Source organism: Athene cunicularia (genome assembly GCF_003259725.1).
Source record: "Athene cunicularia isolate RWA chromosome Z unlocalized genomic scaffold, athCun1 chrZ_part1, whole genome shotgun sequence".
NCBI lineage: Eukaryota > Metazoa > Chordata > Aves > Strigiformes > Strigidae > Athene > Athene cunicularia.
The window spans coordinates 17,381,036-17,401,298 of record NW_020799142.1 but is presented as its reverse complement, the minus strand read 5'-3'; the positions used below and the strand labels follow the sequence as shown (position 1 = coordinate 17,401,298).

At 38.3% G+C, this 20,263-nt stretch overlaps 1 protein-coding gene across 2 annotated transcripts in view; it reads right to left on the bottom strand.

Moving 5' to 3' along the window:
* The window catches only part of PLPP1 (phospholipid phosphatase 1), a 47,160-nt gene that overhangs the window by 20,047 nt on the left and 6,850 nt on the right, over positions 1-20,263 (bottom strand). Inside the window, exons 2-3 of one of the 2 annotated variants that reach the window (XR_003400059.1) lie at positions 14,364-14,515; positions 10,694-10,974 (exon numbers count right to left, since the gene is read on the bottom strand). Coding sequence is in view for 1 of the 2 variants with exons in the window: in XM_026865434.1 (XP_026721235.1) it covers positions 10,694-10,974; positions 14,364-14,543 (461 nt within the window). In the remaining variant the exon portion in view is untranslated. Of the gene's footprint in view, positions 1-10,693; positions 10,975-14,363; positions 14,559-20,263 lie in introns of those variants that run through there. The other variant, XM_026865434.1, reaches the window with a different exon arrangement.

Here is a 20,263-nt window from a genome sequence, read left to right as displayed (position 1 = left end):
TAATATTTACCACTTCAGATTAAAAGGTTTCACTTTTGTGTATGTGCTTACTGAGCTGACAAACCAAAAGAGGGACAGCTCTTTGGATCTCCTTAGTCACCAGGTTTTCAGTGTTCCTCCAAGCCCCGAAACTGAATTTTCAGGTCCCACCCCAACATCCATACTCAGTAAAAAAACCTAAAAAATGATAGCAAAAAAATATTTTTAGAAGTCACTGATTGCATTAAGACAAACCTGCACTGCTCAACTAAACTGCAATAAATACTGCATCAAAAAATCTGCAGTAGACTCAGGAAGCCTGAGCAGGTAGATTAAGATCCCTTTAGCACACATCCAGGACTACTACACATGGAAAAAAAACTCTTCACACTGTACAATAATGTGTGCTGATCGAAATTAGTTTAGCCAGTGTTAAAGCAATAGCATAAATCAAACTGTATTGCAACACCGCAACCAAATTTAGGATGACTACAAGAGGAAGCCATTAGCACCCTAAATAAAAAAACATGCTGGCATCCAGTTTGTCTTCTAAATACTCATATCACTGCTGTTCCTCCTCCTTTATATTCAACTGTCCTTTAAGGGAGAATATAGATTTTTGAGAATCAATAAAAAATTATTTTGTTCTATTTTGATTCTAAACCTCTGAAAAATTATAGTATGTCCTCAGAACTGATTTACAAGATGACTCAAGCTTCAGCTACAAAAAGTTTTAACAGCAAATTCCTTATAATAGGTACTGTAGAAGAGCATTAAGGCAACCATTAAGTACATCCACTGTCAGTACTCATTTGCAGATCACCTGCACCACCTTCTATTTGGCCCAGAAACAGAAGTTATGGAAAACACAGTATGGAAGTGCATGCATAACATACACACTCTTGGTTAGTTAGAAACCTGCTATCATAGCTGAAATTGTTTGCTGAAAGGGCTAATCTGTTGAAAGACTGTTTAGACATATTCTCACATCCTCCTCTGGAAGAGATCTGAACCCCTTTCTACTCCCAACTTTGCAGTGTATTAATCAAGGAAGAACATGTTACACTTAGGCCTTCCCATTTGTAACTGTTCTGTGTCTCACAGCAGCAGCATGATAATTAAGCACTTTACATCCCTGGAATGAAAAAAGCTGCTTGTTTACCTGAAGATTATAGAGACATTACACACATGTAGCAATGTTCTGCTTCCCCATTTTAAAAAGCAACAAATCAATGGAGGGCAGGATGTTTGCTATATGCATTTTTTTCTCTAATGAATACTGCACTCTTCACTTTCAGAAGTAGAAACCTGGACAGTCTCCTTGTACAACACTGAAATGACTTTGTTATGGAACTAGTGGGAAAGTTTTGAAAATGTGAATTAACATTTTGAATGGCATCCATAAAAAAATCTAAATTTTATTATATTTTCTGGAAAAAAAAAGCTGGACCATCAGTTACCCAGATTTGAAATTCAACCCTGATTTTTCAAGGTGCATTCTGAAAGGACAATAAAGTTCCATCACAAAGGGACACAACTGGCATTTATGAAATCCAGTTTGAAGCAGATCTTACACATGAACAAGACAAAAAGCCCTCATATCTCTCAATAGAAAAACAGAAACAAGCCAATCATACCTCAACAGTACATGTTTTAAGAGACAGGAAGACTGGAATGCCTCTGAATCTGCACCTTTAAATGAGAGATCAATAAATAAGCTCCAGAGTACAAGTTCATGAATTGAAGGGTTCAAGAAATTAAGCCAGATGTTGACCCTTCCCCTATTAACTCAACTTAAGGTACAGCTGGAAAGGCATAAAAATAAAATAGGAAGTCATTAAAGAAGCTCACTTAGATGTTTGGAAACCAGGGTTCAAGTCTTGCCCAAGGCTGAAGAATACAAAGAATTGCTAAGTCTTCCTTTCAGGCTCAGTAATTGTTGTACACAGAAGGGATTGGAAGACAACCCCAAGATGTTTTAGAATCCACTAGTTAGACTGGGCATCTCTAACACTAAAGTACAGATTAAAATTTTTAACGACTAGGGGCATAGGAACTCAAGCATCTCATATCTAGAATGGCTTCCTCTCCTAGAGAAATTCAGCTGCCTCAAAATCTGTGGGAAGGACATAACAGAGTGGAAGTGATTCAACAGCCTTCCTTTTTTGACACTGCTGTTGGACAGGCCTAACAGGAAGAGTGCTCTCCACTAAGCTGTTACTCAGGAGCAAAAATGAACTAGTTGGACATGTCAGCAATAGTCTTGGTTACAGCAACTATGAGGCAGTAGGATTTCATGGACAACTTCCTCAGAGCACAAATACATTCCATCCCATTGTGGAAGAAAACAAGCAGGAATAGCAAGAGGCCATCTTGATTCAGTGAGCAACATCTTAGTTTAGGTAAAAAAATATCATGAGAGGTACAAACAGACTGCCTACCAAGGACAAGTACTGAAGAATCACCCAAGCATGCAAAGGAATTATAAAGTCCAAGGCTGGAGCTAGTGAGGGATACAAAGAGCAACGTGAAGGTGTTCAACTGGTAGGTCAGCAGCAAAACAAAGACAAGGATAACATGGGCCCACCACTGAACAGGGTGAGCTATATGCTGTGACAAAGGGAATAGAAAAGCTAAAGGTATTTGATACCTTCTTTGACTCAGGTTTTGAAGTCTTTTCAACAATACCTTTTCAGACTTCCAGGTGTTCAAGCATAGTAGTAAAGTTTAGCACAGAGAGGTACTATCTAGTCAAAGAAGATCTAACCATGATTAAAGCTAGACTTACAAGTCCATGAGACTAGATGGCTTGCACCCAGTGGTGCTAAAGGTAGATAATGCCCTGATGAGGCTGTTTAGATATCTTTAAGAAGCCATGCTAAGGAGGCAGATGGTCCCCTTGATGGTTAGAAAAAGTGCAAGAATGACTGAAGGAATATATTTTCCCAACAGGCTGTGGAGTATCCACCTCCAGAGCTCTTCAAGTCTGAATGCACAAAGTTTTGTCAAAACTATATAGTTAACCTCCATTTTAAACAGGAGATTGGACTAAATCTCTAGAGATCCCCTCCTATATATACACAAAGGCTTCCTAAACATCCAGCCACATACCAGAAGTGTTTAAGCCATTCTTGCTAGACATTTCAACAAGGTCTCCACAGTCTTCAAGATCATGTGGACATTAACAATCCTGGATGGGTGGGGGAGGGCGTGGGGAGGTGAAGAAATCAATTCAGCTGAAAGGAAAGGTTCAATGAACATTTCAGAACACAAAGATACCGAATTTTCTAAGATACCTCCAACGTATACTCAAAAGGGTAGAAAACATTAGCTTTTAAGAGAAGCCACCAGGTTTATTTTTCTGAAATGTTTTAATACTTTTTCTGGTGACATTTTAGAAAAGTTCTTTTAAAAATAGTTTTCACCATCATCTGCAGGTAACATCCTGAAATGAAGTATTAAAGATACAGACTTAGGTTAATCCAAAATTATGAAGAACAAATTCATAACCAAACTGCCAGGTATCTGAATTGATTCTTAAACTTCTACCCACTAAACTGATTAGTCCTAATTAGTTTCAGTTTCAGAGAGTGTTGTGACCACTATGGCACAACAAGCAGATCAGGTACACTGAAGATGTGAGAAGAGGAATCCATGAACTAAAAGCCTTTTACTTTCAAAGGTTCCAAGTTCAACATAGCATTAGCAACAGTGGTTTCACATTCCTTATTGAGGTATTACAAACCAACTTTTTTCCTACATATTACTGCAGGAAGTGATTCTAAACCCAGAAAATTTAAAGAAATATGCTTTAAGATTTTGAAGTTCTAGGGAGGTGTCATTTGCACCAGCAGTAACTAGAACTTAGTTATTTCCACCCTAGTATGTTATTGTCCCTGTGAAATTATTCAGCAGACACTAAGTAATAATATTTCACACTTCATGCTACAACATTTCTTCTTAACATTGTGGATAAAATGTATATTTAAATAGTACCAGATTCAATATACCTGACCTTTACAAAAGGCTTTATTGTGCTATTTGTGCTGCCAAGTTTATAACGTGATATATATACACAAGTGACAGCACAATCCTAAATTAAGTTCTAAAAATACTGTCAGCTGTATATAGCACCTGCTACATTGTTTGAGAATTAAGAAACCTCTCATTCAAATGTTCTTCCAATTACCTCCAGCCCTTCAAATACCAGAAACTTGGTTGGTGGGGGTTCTTTAGTGTTGTTTTGGGGGAGTTTTTGTTCAGGGGGGGAATGCCTTAAAGTTTTTTGTTTGTTTTTTAGTTTTTACCTGCTTATGGAAAGAATTTTATAAAACCAGAGAGAAAAGCATATTGCCATTACCAAGTTCCCATCCTCCTCAAAAAAAGATACTGACAGAACCTTTAAGCCACATTTATTGTCTTTAAGACTGGATTCTACAACCAGTAAGAAATACCCATTCTTCACTAAAATGACACTCCAACTTTACAGATACAGTTAAGACTGACCTTTTCCAATTTCAGTCTGCCTTGGTCAAGCATGTCTCCTGGATTCCAGATCTTGCTACCTAGGGATTACCAGTTGTGAGGAATGACCTGTAACTACCTAAAAACAGGGCCTAAGAGAAACAGGCCTGCAAGAAAAAACAGCCTGAGAGAGATAGGGCAGGGCATCTGGGAGCAGAGGCCCTCTGAGCCAAGTACTGTCTCAAACACCTGCAAGTAGTAAAACTATAGTCACAGGGTGGATAGCAAGTTTGGAACTGATAAGGCTGCCTGGATAGCACAGAATGCAGCTAGAGGGGGGGAGCTCCTGTGAAGGCAGGACAGTTCTACTATGGTGCATCTTGTAAAGTTTCAAGAGCCATCTGTCCAATGAAAGACATTTGCTTTGTTATCCACAAAATGTGTATTAAAGTTGACAGCCCTGAATATGCTAATAAAGATTAACAAGATTATGCTAGTTACCTCATCCCATGAATCACTTTACCCCTCCCCACACATGAGATATGTAGGTATGTGAGTTGACCTAGGGGACAGACCCCAGGAAAGTGTGTACAGCTTGAGGAGAGAGGAGGGGGGGGAAGGAGGGAAGGGAAGAAAGAAAGACATGAAGAAGTGAAGGCAACAGATGCATCCCTGTCAAACTCTGATAGGACCAATGCAGGAACCTGGACCAGTGATCATTATTTCTCTATTCTATCTCCCTCCTTTACCATCAAGTAGTGCAAGACATACTGTATTGCTTGCCATAACTCATTATATAATTAGCCAATTATTATGTATCCAGTTAGTATATTGTGGGAAGTTAATAAATGTCTGGACTTTGAGACTTGTCTTACCCTCCTCCACAGCTGGGGATTTATGAATCTACATCACCTGTCTGCCTCGTCTGAGAGGAGATGACACCAATCCTTGTCTGCACAAAGGCTGTCAAGGTACAGTTAGCAACTCTTGACTGCCAAAATTATTTGGGAGCAACCAGTTCACACTGCCACACAATATATTAGTACAATCTAACAATACAGTTAGAAGGAACCCTGTCACCACCTTGAAGTGCTGAAATACAATATATTTAAGTGTAACTAAACCAATAGCTTTTAAAGTTGCCTTTTCTCCCCTACCAGAAGCCTAAAAAAAAAAAAATCTTTCACAGCACTCAAGTGTTAAGATACACTAACAAAGGCTTTTTGAGCATGTTGAAGACTTATTCCACAATTCATATACTTGAGGAAAACAAGCAGCTCCTGATTTTCAACTTTGTTACCCTACCAAGTCATTCAAGCTTCACTGTCTACAAAATTTCAGGCATACAACCAGCAACTACAACAAGGTACACTGACCAGAGGAACAGTATATTAATTCAGAGCTCCTGCTGCTGAACATCTGTGGTCTCTATTAACTCTTTTCAGTGCAAGAAAGATAACAAACAGGATGCATGAACAATGTGCCACAGACTGGCTAGAGCAGACAGGTTTGGGAAGTATGCCTTAGCTACCAATATGGAATAGAGAAGTCAACTGTCCTTTCTGTGTCCTCCCTGCCTACTCCTCTTTGGGGAATTTGGGTATTTTGCCAACCCACTCAAAGCCAGAGAAAGGCACACAGTAGCAATCCAAAAGAGAAGGAAGCACTGAACAAGAATGGGAGCCGCAAAAATGGCTCACTCATCCCCACTCAATCAGGGTTATGGCCCAGCATACTTAATTTTTGTGAACCCTACTTTGCTGATTTGAAAAAGGAAACAGTTATCTGGCAAGTCATTATCTTTATGGGTGCTAAAAAGTACCTCAAAGGCAATCCAGCAGCATTAAAGTGTATGCTGGTATACTAAAAATTACATGCTAATTGCTAGCACCAGTGACAGCAGGACCCCTTGGCTTTGATCTCCATTCATAGATACTAAAACTTGTTTTAGTGTAGTAAAAAGTCATTATCTCCCAATAAAGAAACTACACAATATGAAGTTCTGTACCCTTCTGCCCAGTGCAACTACATTTAAAAAATATTTATCTAACTGAACAACTTTAAGGAGAACTTTGCTATATTCAAAAGAAAAACCACCCTCACAGGTCAAGCACCTTTACTGAGTTACTACTCTTAATATTTATTTAAATGGAGTATTACAAAGCTCTACACACAACTAGGTCATAAAAGCTTGAGAATGCAGTTCTGTATAAGTCATTCACCCTCAGAAAACTGCTGTCAAGTAACTCATACCAAGCTTCTGTTGCTAGCTTAAATTAAATGCCAAAGAAATCCTGAAGATAGGGTTGTCTTACAAAAGAGACACTTGAGTACAGTTTCTAATGCGAATACATTATTTAACTAGCAATTTTTTATGTAACTAGTGATTTCCATGTATATTTTAGAGATCTTCAAGTGTTACATACTTTCAAGTAATATATGCCAACTTTTGCATGCATCTTTCAACAAATATGAATGAGATTTACCAAGTACACAACTGTGATTGTGACCCTCAGCTTAGCTTAACTACTAGTAGTACTGAAAATACAAAGACACTACAAAATTTGTCAAGGAGAACCTAAGCTATTTAAAACTGAAGAGGACTCTGTCTTCAGCGTGATACAGAGCAAATAAGATGAGTCACAGAATCAACTAGGTTGGAAAGGACCTTGAAGATCATCCAGTCCAACTGTTAACCTACACTGACAGTTCCCAACTACACCACATCTCTTGGTGCTATGTCGACCCTACTCTTAAACACCTCCAGGGATGGGGACTCCACCATCCCCCTGGGCAGCCCATTCCAACGCCTAACAACCTGTTCTGTAAAGAAATGCTTCCTAATATCTAGTCTACACCTTCCCTGGTGCAACTTGAGGCCATTCCCTCTTCTTCTATCACTTGATAGAGGCTCATCCCAAGCTTTCTAACTTCTTTTCAGGTAGTTGTTGAAACTGTAGAAACCCAGCCTCCTCTTCTCCAGACTAAACAACCCAAGTTCCCTCAGCTGCTCCTCCTATGACCTGTGGCTCCAGACCCTGCACTAAACTTACACATCTCAGAACTGCAAGGAGTTTCACATCTTTATTATATCTTCTTAATCTTCATGTGAGAAAAAACAAAAAATAACTACTTCAAATGTTTTCCCTCCAATTTCACTATTAGGAGAAAAGGGGAACAAGTGTTCATTACCTAACTTCTGTACCACTTCTAAAATATCATCTAGAAACTTCCATCTTACACCCACCTCTTCAATACACATCCACTTTATTTTGACCAAGGGCTCTGATTTACTCAGAGATGCTGCATTCCAAACATATACTTACAGAATAATGAAAAGGGATGAGAAGGGATGAGAAAACAAAATGAGTACAACAGGCATAGTGGAAGCATACAGTGGATTTTTATACTGAAAGCACTTGTTTTCCTGCTATGAATTAATATGAACAGAGATTAGTCTTTTGCACACTGTAACTGAGCATGAGTCTCTAAAAATATTCAAACAACCTCAAGTTGTACTACTACACAGGAATAATACGTTGAATTCAGAACATATGGGTTTGTATGCAACACTAATTGTCCCATCTTCATTCTTTCTTGGAATATCTATCTGCATATTTATTTTATGCAAGTGATTGTAGATGGTAATAAGTTTGTCCTAGTAATTTTGTCCGACTGATCCAGAAATTCACCTCTGGGTTACTGTTTGAGAGACTACTGACCTACTCCAACTTGCTGTAGAACTCACTGCAATCCAACTCCCTCCCTCTTAGTGTATGGTATGTAGGTATGTGACCTAAGATCACTGAAACCACCCTTTCAGATGTAGGACCTAATTTCCATAGGAAAGCCAGAATGATTTACTAGGTCACTTATCTATGACATCCACCTGTACAGGACAATGTTCCACTTTAATCTACCCTTCTTTGACCATGCAGTAACTTTTTCTTTACAGCTTCCTGTGCATGAAAAAAATCTCATCTGAGAGCAGAATCACCACAGGTGAGCTCACAGTGAAGTCACCACTCAAGGCAAACTTTGACCAAGTAAGGACAGCCCTGTTACATCATTTTCTAGGGAGCAACAGTGACAACAGAAAAAGGGAACAAAACAGTAGCTGGGAATAAAGACCTAACAGCTCATCAGTTAAGAGATGACAGACAAAGTCTTGCTTCCAATATAGAAGTCTGATTACAAAGCACTAGTTGCACAGGGAAGAGCAAAAGCTAGGTGATCAGTATGCCATTGTTCCCCCATGTTATTCTTACACAACAAAAATCTGCTTCCTCAATTGAGAATAAGCTGAATCTAGTTTTAAGCATCCCCCAGACGCAGAGAATTTTACTTCATGACCATTTTAGTCATTACACTCTACTGACTTTTCTCCTTTTCCCTCTTTACATTAGAGAAGCATTTTTAGACTTGTGCGAAGTTCAACTGAAGACTTGGAGCTATGCCCAAATTGAATTTTGACCCCACAGTTCCATGCTGAAAGCCATGCAATTCTGTTCCAAAGAACTTGAGAAAGTGCCTTTTTGTTTAAAGACTCATTCCATTTGAAACTGAGACAAGTATCTATTCACATAGTAGCAGAATAAAAGGTCAAAACATCTTACCCCTGCCACAATGTAATATACAACAAATTCTGTATTTCCCCTCTTGTAAATTACTGTTTCATCTTCTTTTAAACTCTAGAGATAACTATCTAGAGATAGTTTCTGGCAGTTACTTCTGCTAACTCACTACACTAAAATTTTCAAGGCTGATAAGATACCAATACAATTTGTTACCTTGGGGGAAGCACTATCTCCTTTATTTCAGTTAAAGTTGTTCTACTACAAGTCAGATCTTTGAAAAGTCACTAACATTTAAAAGTCTGACAGACATTTTTCATGAAAAACCTCCATTGTTTACTCTGCCTTTTTCCAAACTGAAGTTGACAGTCATAGAAAGTGACTATTACAGGTGTTTAGATACATCCCATTTCCTGAAACAGAGGTAAAAGTTATACTTTGCAAGTGGATATCCTCACTCTACAGGACTAGTCACAGATAAAGAAAGTCCACCCAATAATCAATGTCTAGAATAGCTTAGAATGAGTAATTAGAAGTCTCCTAAGCACAATTATCAGCATTAGTAATTTTTAAAAAGCTGCACACAAAGCACATTCTTCTATTGCAATCTCTCAAAGAGCAAACTTCCATTTCTCTGTTGCATGAAGTTCTGTTCATTTTAGGATTGCCTGCTCTACTGCCTATCTATCATCATGCACTTACTTCTCCACCAGCAACAGCCATTCAGAATACAAACTGCTCCATGCACCTTTGAACAGCTGCAGTGCATGACTTGGAGCTGGACCTGGTCCCCCACCAAATCAATACACAACATTTTTCCGGTGGCTGCTGAGGAATACCATGTGGGCTACTGAAAGATCCACAGGAAACATGTGCTCGAGGAGTCAAGGACAGTGAGTGAAACCTATATACATGTATTTAAGATCCATACACAGAGAAAGGAATTCCAAGGGAGTTCACTGGTCTCCTGGAAAAAGAATGGCAAGGAGTTTCTCTAAATCAAGCTTCCAGGGAGCTCAAGCAACTCTAATACCAGAAATTATTCTGAACATACTTCAACATTTCCAATTCCATTCAAACATTTTTTTCTTATAACACTACAAAATTCCAGTGTGTCAGATGCTTCTTTTATTTCCCTGTTACCTTGCTTCAGCTGAACTGGCAAATAAGGATTTAAGGTAAAGAAATGCCTAATAATGAGAAAACCAAGTAAAGTGATTCTCTTAACAGTCCTCCATATTTTTACATGGATACATCCATGTAAAAATATGCTTTCATGTAAAAATATGCTTTTATATGCTTTCATTCTAAATCTAAACTGTTTTCCTTGCTATTCCACATCCAATTTTGAAGGCAGATTTCAAATTCTTCCTTTTAGTGGGATGCAGAGACACTTCAGAAACATAAATACAAGACAATCAAAATTGAACATCATCTACATCTTGTAAAAAAGCAGAAATGAATACACAATAATGTATGCATTCTTCTGTACATTAATAAAACAGATTTCCACAAATTAGAAAGAAATCTTAGTGTCTAGACAGGGCTCAAAGTTTAAAATTCATTACAAGAAATTTATTCTAGTATCATAAAAAATGCAGTAGCAATACCAAACTCATCATCTCAAGTTAAGAAACAGGTCTTACAACCAAGTACACAAGGTTAGTTAGACTCACCTTCCCTCATTGATTTTTGCTTTGTCTCCTTGACAAGAGAAGTTCTCAATGTAACCAAGACTGCAGTTGATTCGTGTCCAGTCGGGCTGGCACACAGCGAGGAAGTGAGGACGCAGCCTACCTATGGAGTACTTGGCAATGTCTGTCAATGACTGGCTAGCAGCTGCTCCAAAAATGAAGGTCCCAATGGCTTTGTAAATAGTGGCTATGTAGTTATTTCTGACAAATGAATTTGAGTGCAAATTATTATAAAAGACAGAGAGAGTCTCTCCTAGGATTATCTGTAAGAGAAATAAGGACAACAGTTAAAGATAGATAATCACTTCAAAAGAAAGATATTACTCTACTGCTATTAATACTCAGATATGTAGTTTCAGAATTGTACAAAAATTAAGCTGCAAATTTAAATTTTCCAAGAGTCAGCAGTAACCATGTCAAAACTTTACACACTTATGTAAAAGAAAAAACCATTACCTTACCCTGCTTCATGTTCAACTTAACATTGTTGATTTTCAGAATGTTTATTAAAACACAGCCTTCTCAGAGTAACATTTCTCCATATTACTAGGCATGGCCCTAATTAGAAGCATTTTGTCCAGTATTACATTTTATTCTACATTGAGTCGTCTTCAGCTAAACGTCTGCTGAGCAAAATTTTTCTATTTCACCATTAATTTGATCGGGTTTTGTGAAGCCAGAGACTATTCTGAAGGGTCTAGACTTCATTTCCAGATATGAAAGGCCAGTTATTTAAACAAAGAAATATCTTATTCCTCAGGAAAATTAAATCCTATGGGGAGAAAACTAATGAGTGGGAAGAGACAGGCATTACTTAGGACTTTCCAAGGATTTTTCAACCTGCATGTCCAAGGTATATGCATCAAGTGTGTATCAAGTGTTGATAGGGAAACAGATTTAATTTTATTTCCCTGCAACTTTATCTTTTGCAGAAAGTAAGTTTTTCCTTAAACCAAGTACAAAACTTCAGCTCAGACAGGCTGGATATTGAACCAAATGGTCCACTTTCTGCAAAAAGGCTCAGCTCATACAGATGATCAAGTGAGTGGGGGGACTGTATGCATGTATGTAGACTGGTCTTTAAAAATCATGTAAAGATTAAATGATGGCTCCATCTGTCACTCAAGAGTGACAAGTCCAGGATCCCAAAGCAAAGCAAAGCTTTGGAGAATGAAGCAATTAGGCACTGACACTTGGGCATACAAAGTAGCTGTCAGCAGCTCTGTACATCAAGGCAAAACAGACAATCCCATCATATGCATGACACTGAAGTTTTATACCCTGCACCATACTGAAACATGAACTGAAGCAGAGAATCACTACTAACATGGACTAAAGCTGAGAAAGCTTTCAGTAAAGTAGATGTTGGTAAACTCTTATACAGAATCTACCTATCCCAGAGAATAACCTCTTAATGAAGACAGCTGAGCAGAAATATCACAGCCATGACTAATAAGTAATGAATCCCTTTCAAAGAACACTGCAAGAAGGTCACTTATCTTGGTTGATCTGACAGAAAAAAAAGGTGATGTCAATGCAGCTTCTTCACTGGATGGAGACAAAGAGTATTCATCTTCAAGAATCTGACTAAGAATTGAGTAGAAGACACCAACATTTGCTTTTACCATTAAAGCAGTCTTGACAGAAAAGCCTCACTTCACAACTGAAAGACAATCCCTGATGTTACAAAGGTAACTGTGTTAGCTAAATGTTCATACAGGCTCATATGGAAACTGGATAAATTCAGAGGAAATGCATCCATTAAAATGACTATATTTACTGAAGCCTGTTCTGACTCTGTAAGTCCCCGAGCTGCAGTGGCTAGTAGCAAAGTACTTGAGGGCGAAACATTAATCTTTGCTTGCTGATTTTCTTTACTTCCTCCCTCATCTGTTTCAATCACTGCTAGAAATGAGGCTAGATGGACTTCAGTTGTGACCAAGTACTATTGCTCTTAAGTAATACTGACTACCAGTGGTAGTAATAGGGTGGAAAAAACAACAGCCCTATCTTAAACGGCAAAATCTTTTAGCATAAACTACTTGCCAGTTAATAGAAAGGACAAAACCCAAGTTCTATCTGTTCCAGAAGTATTTCTCTAAGTTTTTGAAACAGTTTTTCCAAGAAAAAACTAGGTAAGTCACAGTTTTGATTCCCAGCCCCACATTTCTACAGTATGAAACAAAAAATTCAACCTGAGAGCAAACATTAGCTACAAGTTGACCTTTATGTTGGAACCTAGACAAAAATCCATATAGTCCTTATGCAAAAAACAGTTAGATTGACATAGTAACCCTCCCGATTTTAACTCATTAGCCCAGAGAAACAGCTGGCCACTACTGAGGTTTACATTTAGCTGCTCTTCTTCCAGCTTTGATTCCTAAAATCTATTTGAATAAACATTTATACACCTGTATACACCTGGCAAAAAAAGAGTTTTAATTCTGCTCAAAGTGTAGCTCTGCTGAGCTTGGATGTCACCCAGAGCCATGAATGGAGTCTCAAGCTTTTTAGCACAGGAACTGAAGTCCAGGACTTCTGGACAGGGATCTTGAAGTCCCCATTGAAGTGCCATTGTGGGAACTAAAATGCAGCCCATGAAACTTAGGACACAAAATAGTTAACTGATGAGGTCCAGCTCTCCCCTCTACCAATGCCCAAGGACATGCCTGCAGCACTGACACTGTATTCTTCCAAGAGCCATTTCACTGAACATAGCTCAAAGCAAGCTGCTCTTTTTTGCCAGGTTAAGGAATTTCACTAGCTTATCCTCAGTCAGACAAGCTGCCAGAGGTAGCAAAATACAGAGTAATAGTGGGACCTCAACTTTTGTCCACAGCGAGCTATTGAGCTATTAGACTAGCTCAGCTGACAGTAAGCAATTAAATTTTTAAAGATACAGAGTCACTATATGCTTGAACCAGTTCAACTGATCTAGAACCTGTGGTCAAATAGAGAGATCCCAAACTGACAGTTGCTGAGGCAAGCTCTCCAGCTTCTAATACAGTACAAAAAGGAGGGAAGAAGAACCCCATTTTCAACCAGGGTGCAGCAAGAAAGTGAGCCCTAGCATTAACACAAACGGGCCCAGTGTTTTATTCAGATCTTTGGGGAAATATCTGGCTCTTTTCTAGTTATGCTTTTGATACATTCTGATTGGAAGCCACAATATTTTTCTATTACAGAACTTAGTATCTGTTGGTGCACTTCCACACACAGAAGTATTTTCAATGACTGTGGCAGATAAAAAAAATCTAACTTCATAGATCATGTAAACTCATATTCTGAAAGTAGTAGCTCCCCAAAATAGAAAAGCTTGAGACAGTCATTTAAGATACCATATCAGTTAAGAATAACACTAATGTAAGGGAGTAAGTTTTTATTGATCATACTATAGAATTGTCACCATAGTTCTGAATTATTTTTCTAATCTATAATTCTAGTAGTTTGACTTCAATTAAAGAAAACATTTTAGGTTTTTTTTGCCAGAACACCATTTCTACTGCTTTAGCACCTGGTCTAATGACATTATTTTAAAGTTGAGAAACCTTATAGAATACAGTTTTTGAAGCCTGTATCAACAGATTGGCCCTCCTCCCTCTTCCCCACCCCCCACTGAAATCAAATGCAATGAAGAGAAGTTTTAACTTACAACAGTTATACTGAAAGGAATAATTATTCCTGCTAACAACTTATAAGAAATGGTGTCCTCTTTGTATGGATACCGGATGGATTCATCACTACAGAAAACTCCTCTCTGGAAGGGGATACGTCTTGAATTGAGAATTGCAAAAGGCAAGCCAGCTAGCAAAAAGGAATAAAAAAAATACATTACAAAAGCAACACAGACTCTGGCGATGATTATATCCCCGCATTTCCAAAGAGAAGCGCATAAAGAGGAACAGGCATGCAGCAAATTAGGAGGTTATGCACTTCCTTTGGCCAATGACTACTGCCTTGTCTTTGCAGCTCCCAGGAAGGACTGCTGAATGAAGGAGAGCAGGACAGGATTCCTTTCACCTTTTTGATCCAAAATTTCTCACCCATTTGTGGCACATCAAGTATGGAAGCATGCCAAAACCGTGATTGAGTAAACAGGTCAGTGACAACCACTGAATTGCTCAATCTGCTGCTACTGCCACAATTATCGACTGTTCCTTTGTATTCCAGTGAGCAACAGTTGCCCCTTTATACCTTCTCTGGAGAGCTTTACAAGTCAGAAGAGCATAAATTACATTCCATGAAAGCAGAAAACGGGTGCTTCCCAGGGAGTGCAAGTGCAGAGGGAGTTTTCAGGAAGATATGGAAAAAAGGTAAAATTATACAAATTATACATGCATGTGAACCCCTCACTTCCACACACACTGGATAGTTCCCTGGAACAATGTGGTCACTGCACAAACCCTACAATCTCAGGGCATGGATATTTTATTCCCCTCTCTTTCACAAAAGAGGAAGCCTTTGGCTCATTCTATACTCAAGAAAACACAAGATTAAGGCACACAATGCTTTGTGCTATTGCACCTCAAGAGACCTGCAACACTAACCAAAACTAGTCATTTGAACAGCAAAGTTTTAAAAAGCTTAATAGGATACAAATTACTACAACTAATAGAATCAAATTTTAAACCCTGATCCTCCATCGTTGACAAGCATACATTATCAGCACAATGTGTTCGTGTACAGAGATGAATACCCTCAGAAAGAAGCAGCTGTATGGAAACAAAAAGTGGGAGACTACCAAGTGTTCAACAATACAATAATCTTCTTTAAGTTAGGAATGAACAGCACAATGGCATTAAAGTGCTTAAAAACCTGGATTGAGTTCTCAAAACTCAGCAGTATTGCACATAAAGTACATACTAGGTTAGACAACAAAATCATCTGGGGGTAGACAATCCTCATCTACCACTAAATGGATCAGAGATCAAAACCAGCCTCCTTCCTGCCTGCTAGAGTAAGATGTTGCTGTAATCTCAATTCTCTCCTCAGGACCTCAGTGTCAAGGCACAGTCCACCTTTTCCTTTCCATATATACAACTACACACACATAAATGTGTACAAACAAAAGTAAACATGGAAAGAACAGAAGAAAAAGAAATTATTAGGAAAAGATACCAACCAAACAGTACAAGAACTGTTAGAGGAGAAAAACACTGTTACAGTCAGGACTTACAAGAAAAAAAGAATACCTAGGATGCTTTTCAACCCTCTTCCCACTTTAACCTCCACCCATGAAGTCCTTCAAACTAGCCTGACTCCTGGGTGCATCTCAAATAAGACATACTATGGTTTCACCAATGATTTGCTATGGATTTCATGCTTCACACCATAAAGTGACTGCTTAAAAGAATGGTCCAGTTCAAAAACAGACACAGAAGAAGCTCCAGTTTGAAAACAGACACAGAAGAACAAGAAGTGAAAATTTCCTTGAAGTGACTTCTGACAAATGACACACAGCTTTCTTCCACGATCAAGCAGTTATGGGTTTATCATAATGCCCACGTATTCCAGCTAAGCCTGTTACAAAAAAAGTCACGTAGCTTCTGTACTGTTAGTCATAGAATCTACAGCATTCTCCCTTCTGAAAGTGGCCAAAAAAACCACTGTCATTGTGATGTGGGGTTGCTTCCAGTTCCACGCTAGTGGGACTACAACTGACCTAGCTCTGGAAGCTGTCCAAGCACACCAACAAAGCAGAAGGATAGCAGAACAGGCTAAGAGCCAAGCCAGAGCCTCGCCAAAACACTGAACCATTCAGACATGAGCCACCACAGAGCCCTGGAGCAGTACTCTGCAGTACAGTGCAAAAAAATAGCCCTTCCTACCAGGAAAAAAAAAAATCTCTCTTGCTTTCTCCTAATAGTCTGAATAACATGTTTTTTTTAAAGAGCTGCAGACAAGACCTCATTTCTGCCCTCACCTTGCATTGGTATTGTCACAATGTCACAATATGTAATCAGTTGTTTAGTGTTTAGCTAAGGTGTAAGGGAGGAGGCAGAAGCAGTGTGCAGTCAAGGTGAGGGAAGGTGACTTGTCAGCATAATAGCATGGTGTGTTTCCAAGACCATTTATTCTACAAAATATGTATTGAATAAAAGCTTCATCCTTTGCCCCGCACACATACTAAACACCAAGATTGAAGACTATATATTTAAGCATATTTTTTACATTTCCACAAGTGGAGCATGAGGCACACACATATAAATCTCTTGATTCTTTACAGGTTTGCTTTAGAGTAAGTAGTTTTAATCATCATGGTAAAGCAGTTGCTCACAAAATTAAGTCTAGAAAAACCTCATCACAGCTTCAGCACACTGACACAAATACTTGCAATCATAGTTAGGTGGTGTCACTGACATCACATCACCAGCTCTGCATCATCCTCTTTAAAGACCTGCTCTATGAATAATGTTGTCATGGTGTCTTACTCCTCATTTCCTCCTACCTATACCTGAATATTTCAGCTGGGGTTCATTCTTCAGGTGTTGGGGGGGATTTTTTTTTAATGTAATTACCTCCTGCTAAATCAGAAGTGGAAAGCAATGGTATGAGGATAATGGGAACAAAGTCCATCATGCAGCAAGAGCATGTGCTTTTCCATGTAAAGAGAAGCTGCTTGAAACATGTGCTCACTCTACAGCAATATCGAAATTATTATGTAATTAATCTAATTGCTTGCAGCACCTTCCTATATCAAGATCATGCAAACAAAATACCAAACAACTCTAAGTTGGGGGGGGGAGGTTAAACAAGTAAGAACCAGCTAAAATGTTATTAAAATGCCTTCTCATAATTTTTCCACTTCTACCTGAAACCAATCCTACATTGCTAATTAAGAAAGAGATTTTTATAAACAGTTACCTAATATTATAGGTTAAGACTTTAGGAAAGACAGTATGAGCCTTAAAATTCTACCTATCTGGTTTGAACTAACAGTTGGAAGATCTATGCACTGAAAAACAATACTGCTAAAAAAGCATATACAGTAAACTTCATGAAGGGTTTCTTCAGATTCCCCCAACTGTATAATGTATTTTTTAAAAGTAATTCCACCACCTCTTTGTCAGCATGTTTCAGTGCTGAAAGCAGACCTGCTCCATGAAAGCTGAAGATAAAAGTTTTAATTTCTAAAAGCTTATTACAGTAAAATTGATCAGATTGACTTAACACTGTTAAACTGAAAACTAAAGTCACAGAACTACAACATTTGTAATTTACCTTTTGCTCAATCCAAGGCAGTTATTAGACTGAAAAAAAATCACACCAATACTGGCTTTTGATGTCTTTTCAGCTGAAGTACTTTCCAATATCAATACCTACTCCCTCAGAACACAATCCATACAGGTTTAATTTACTTGTTTTAAAGACACATGGATTGGCTTCACTATTAGCTGGGGGGAGAAAAGTAGAAGTCAAACCAGAGGAGCCACAACTACTGTTTCTGTCATATGAAGCCATTAAGAAAAACAAAATACTTAGGGGTTTTGTTCTGTTTTACATGAATCTGCAAGGTCTCGTTTTGATGGATTTAAAGGTGTTTTTTAAAAAAACAAACTATTTGTTAAATCAAATCAAAGTTATTTCAAATATATAGCTTAAGTGCTTGCTTCCTGCAGTGCAAGCCTCTCTCCCCCCAAAGACAATATAGAGACAGGGAAAAATAGTTTGGCTTTTTCATTAGTACAGGCAGGACAAACAAGCAGAAGAACTGGCATAAGTGATGAAAGAGGCAAAGCCTCTTAGCAAGTACAACAGTAGTGTTTCCCTACAGTTCTGATAGACATGTTACTTTTTCACCCCAAGAGGTATCCATTTCAGAAAACAGGAGTAAGTTTTTGCATCATGGTAGCAGGACTGGGTATTATTGAAGAGTTTGATATTGGTCTTTATAATGGTACAGCTATCATTAGCATCAAGGTCTTTAACTTCCCAAATACAAATTAAGAACAAATTTCAGTGGTAGTATAGGAGGTGGTGTACTTCACTGTCCAAAGATTTAGCCACATAAAAGTCTATAAAGGAGTTTCTCAGGAAAAGCAGCAAAGATTCAACAGATCTCTGGGAAAAGAAATCCTGCTCATCTGACATAGTCATGTGTTGCCACAGTAAGTTAAAAGAAAGGCCCTCCTTTTTCTAGAATTACCCTTTTCCCCCCTAAACAAGCTACAATTTCTAAGGGCAGAGTTTGGCTTCTTATGAAGAACTAGTAAAAATTACTTGGGTCTCAGTTTTACATGAAACTAGAAGAAGAAACTGGGGAGTTTAAATACTCCTTTTAAGTGAAGATTGCAGAGGATCAAAGGCTCTCTACCAAATACTTCCCATATGACAATACCAAAAGCATCCCTAACATATACTTCATTTCCCAAGTCAATTGTAACAGTGAAGAAATTGCCTATAGGAAAGATGATAACAGGTATGTTAAGAGGAATTATAAGGTTGGGAAGAGGTTAGGTTACCAGTAGGGTAATCTCAAGGATAAAGCCAACAAGCTAGTGGTATGCAGTGCCTATGCCAGCATCATTAATGAATAACTAGTCGATGCACTGCTAACAGAGCTGGCAATTCTGATACTGTGGAAGATCAAGGTCAGCCAGTTCTGCCTGCAAAACAACTCTTAAAGACTGAAGCAAAAAAACAGATGGAGATTTGTGCCATAATGAGTTCAGCCATGTACTTGGGAGGTTAAACAACGCTAACAAGCTGGGAGCTTGTCTGTTCAAAACAGGAAGGGAAAATAGTGTCTGCTTCCCATGGTTGTTGTTCATCAATATAATAGACCATTAGAAAAGTCTTTCCAAAGGCTTTAACACTTCTAGCCACCCAACAAGAATTTCTTCTGAAACAACATTCAAACAGAACTTGAAAACATGTTTGTTTTTCATTACACTGCCTTACATGCAGAGAGGACAGCTAAGGTACATTCCTCATCTCAAAGAGATGGAAAAGTTGAGTTTTGCACAGTTCAACAGAATGTAAGGGTTGTGAATCAGCTAATTGCATAGGCAGTGGTATCAGAGGAAAAAAGAGCAATACTTATCCAACAACCAGCAAGAATTAAGGAGCTGCAAATACAGTTGGCAATAAAGACATTCATAGCGAGGGAGATACACAGGCTTTTGAAACAGCCCTTCACTCCAAATACAGGGGTAGAAACACAAGTAGCTCAACTGATAAGACTATTTTACACAATTATAGTAAACTTGTCCAATAATCTGACTCACACAGTATAATGGATTATATTTCCTCACAAGATGAAGTGATTTCTAATCAATTATGATGAGTTTTTTCCTATAAGTGTCCTGTATAACACAGGTTTATTTCTTTCCATGTTTCTAATTTTGATTAGGTTTCTACACTGTTACTGGGCATGAAGTTGATCTCTCTACAGAACTAAAAGCTGATCATTACCACTCTGGTGAAGAGAAAGAACATTACATTATATGTCACCCTCAAGTTGTCCTTTCCACTGTCCTCAGGAAGGACATGACTTGACATTGATCTAAACTGTATTTCACTAGCCATGTTATTGCCATCTTTTGTATTTAC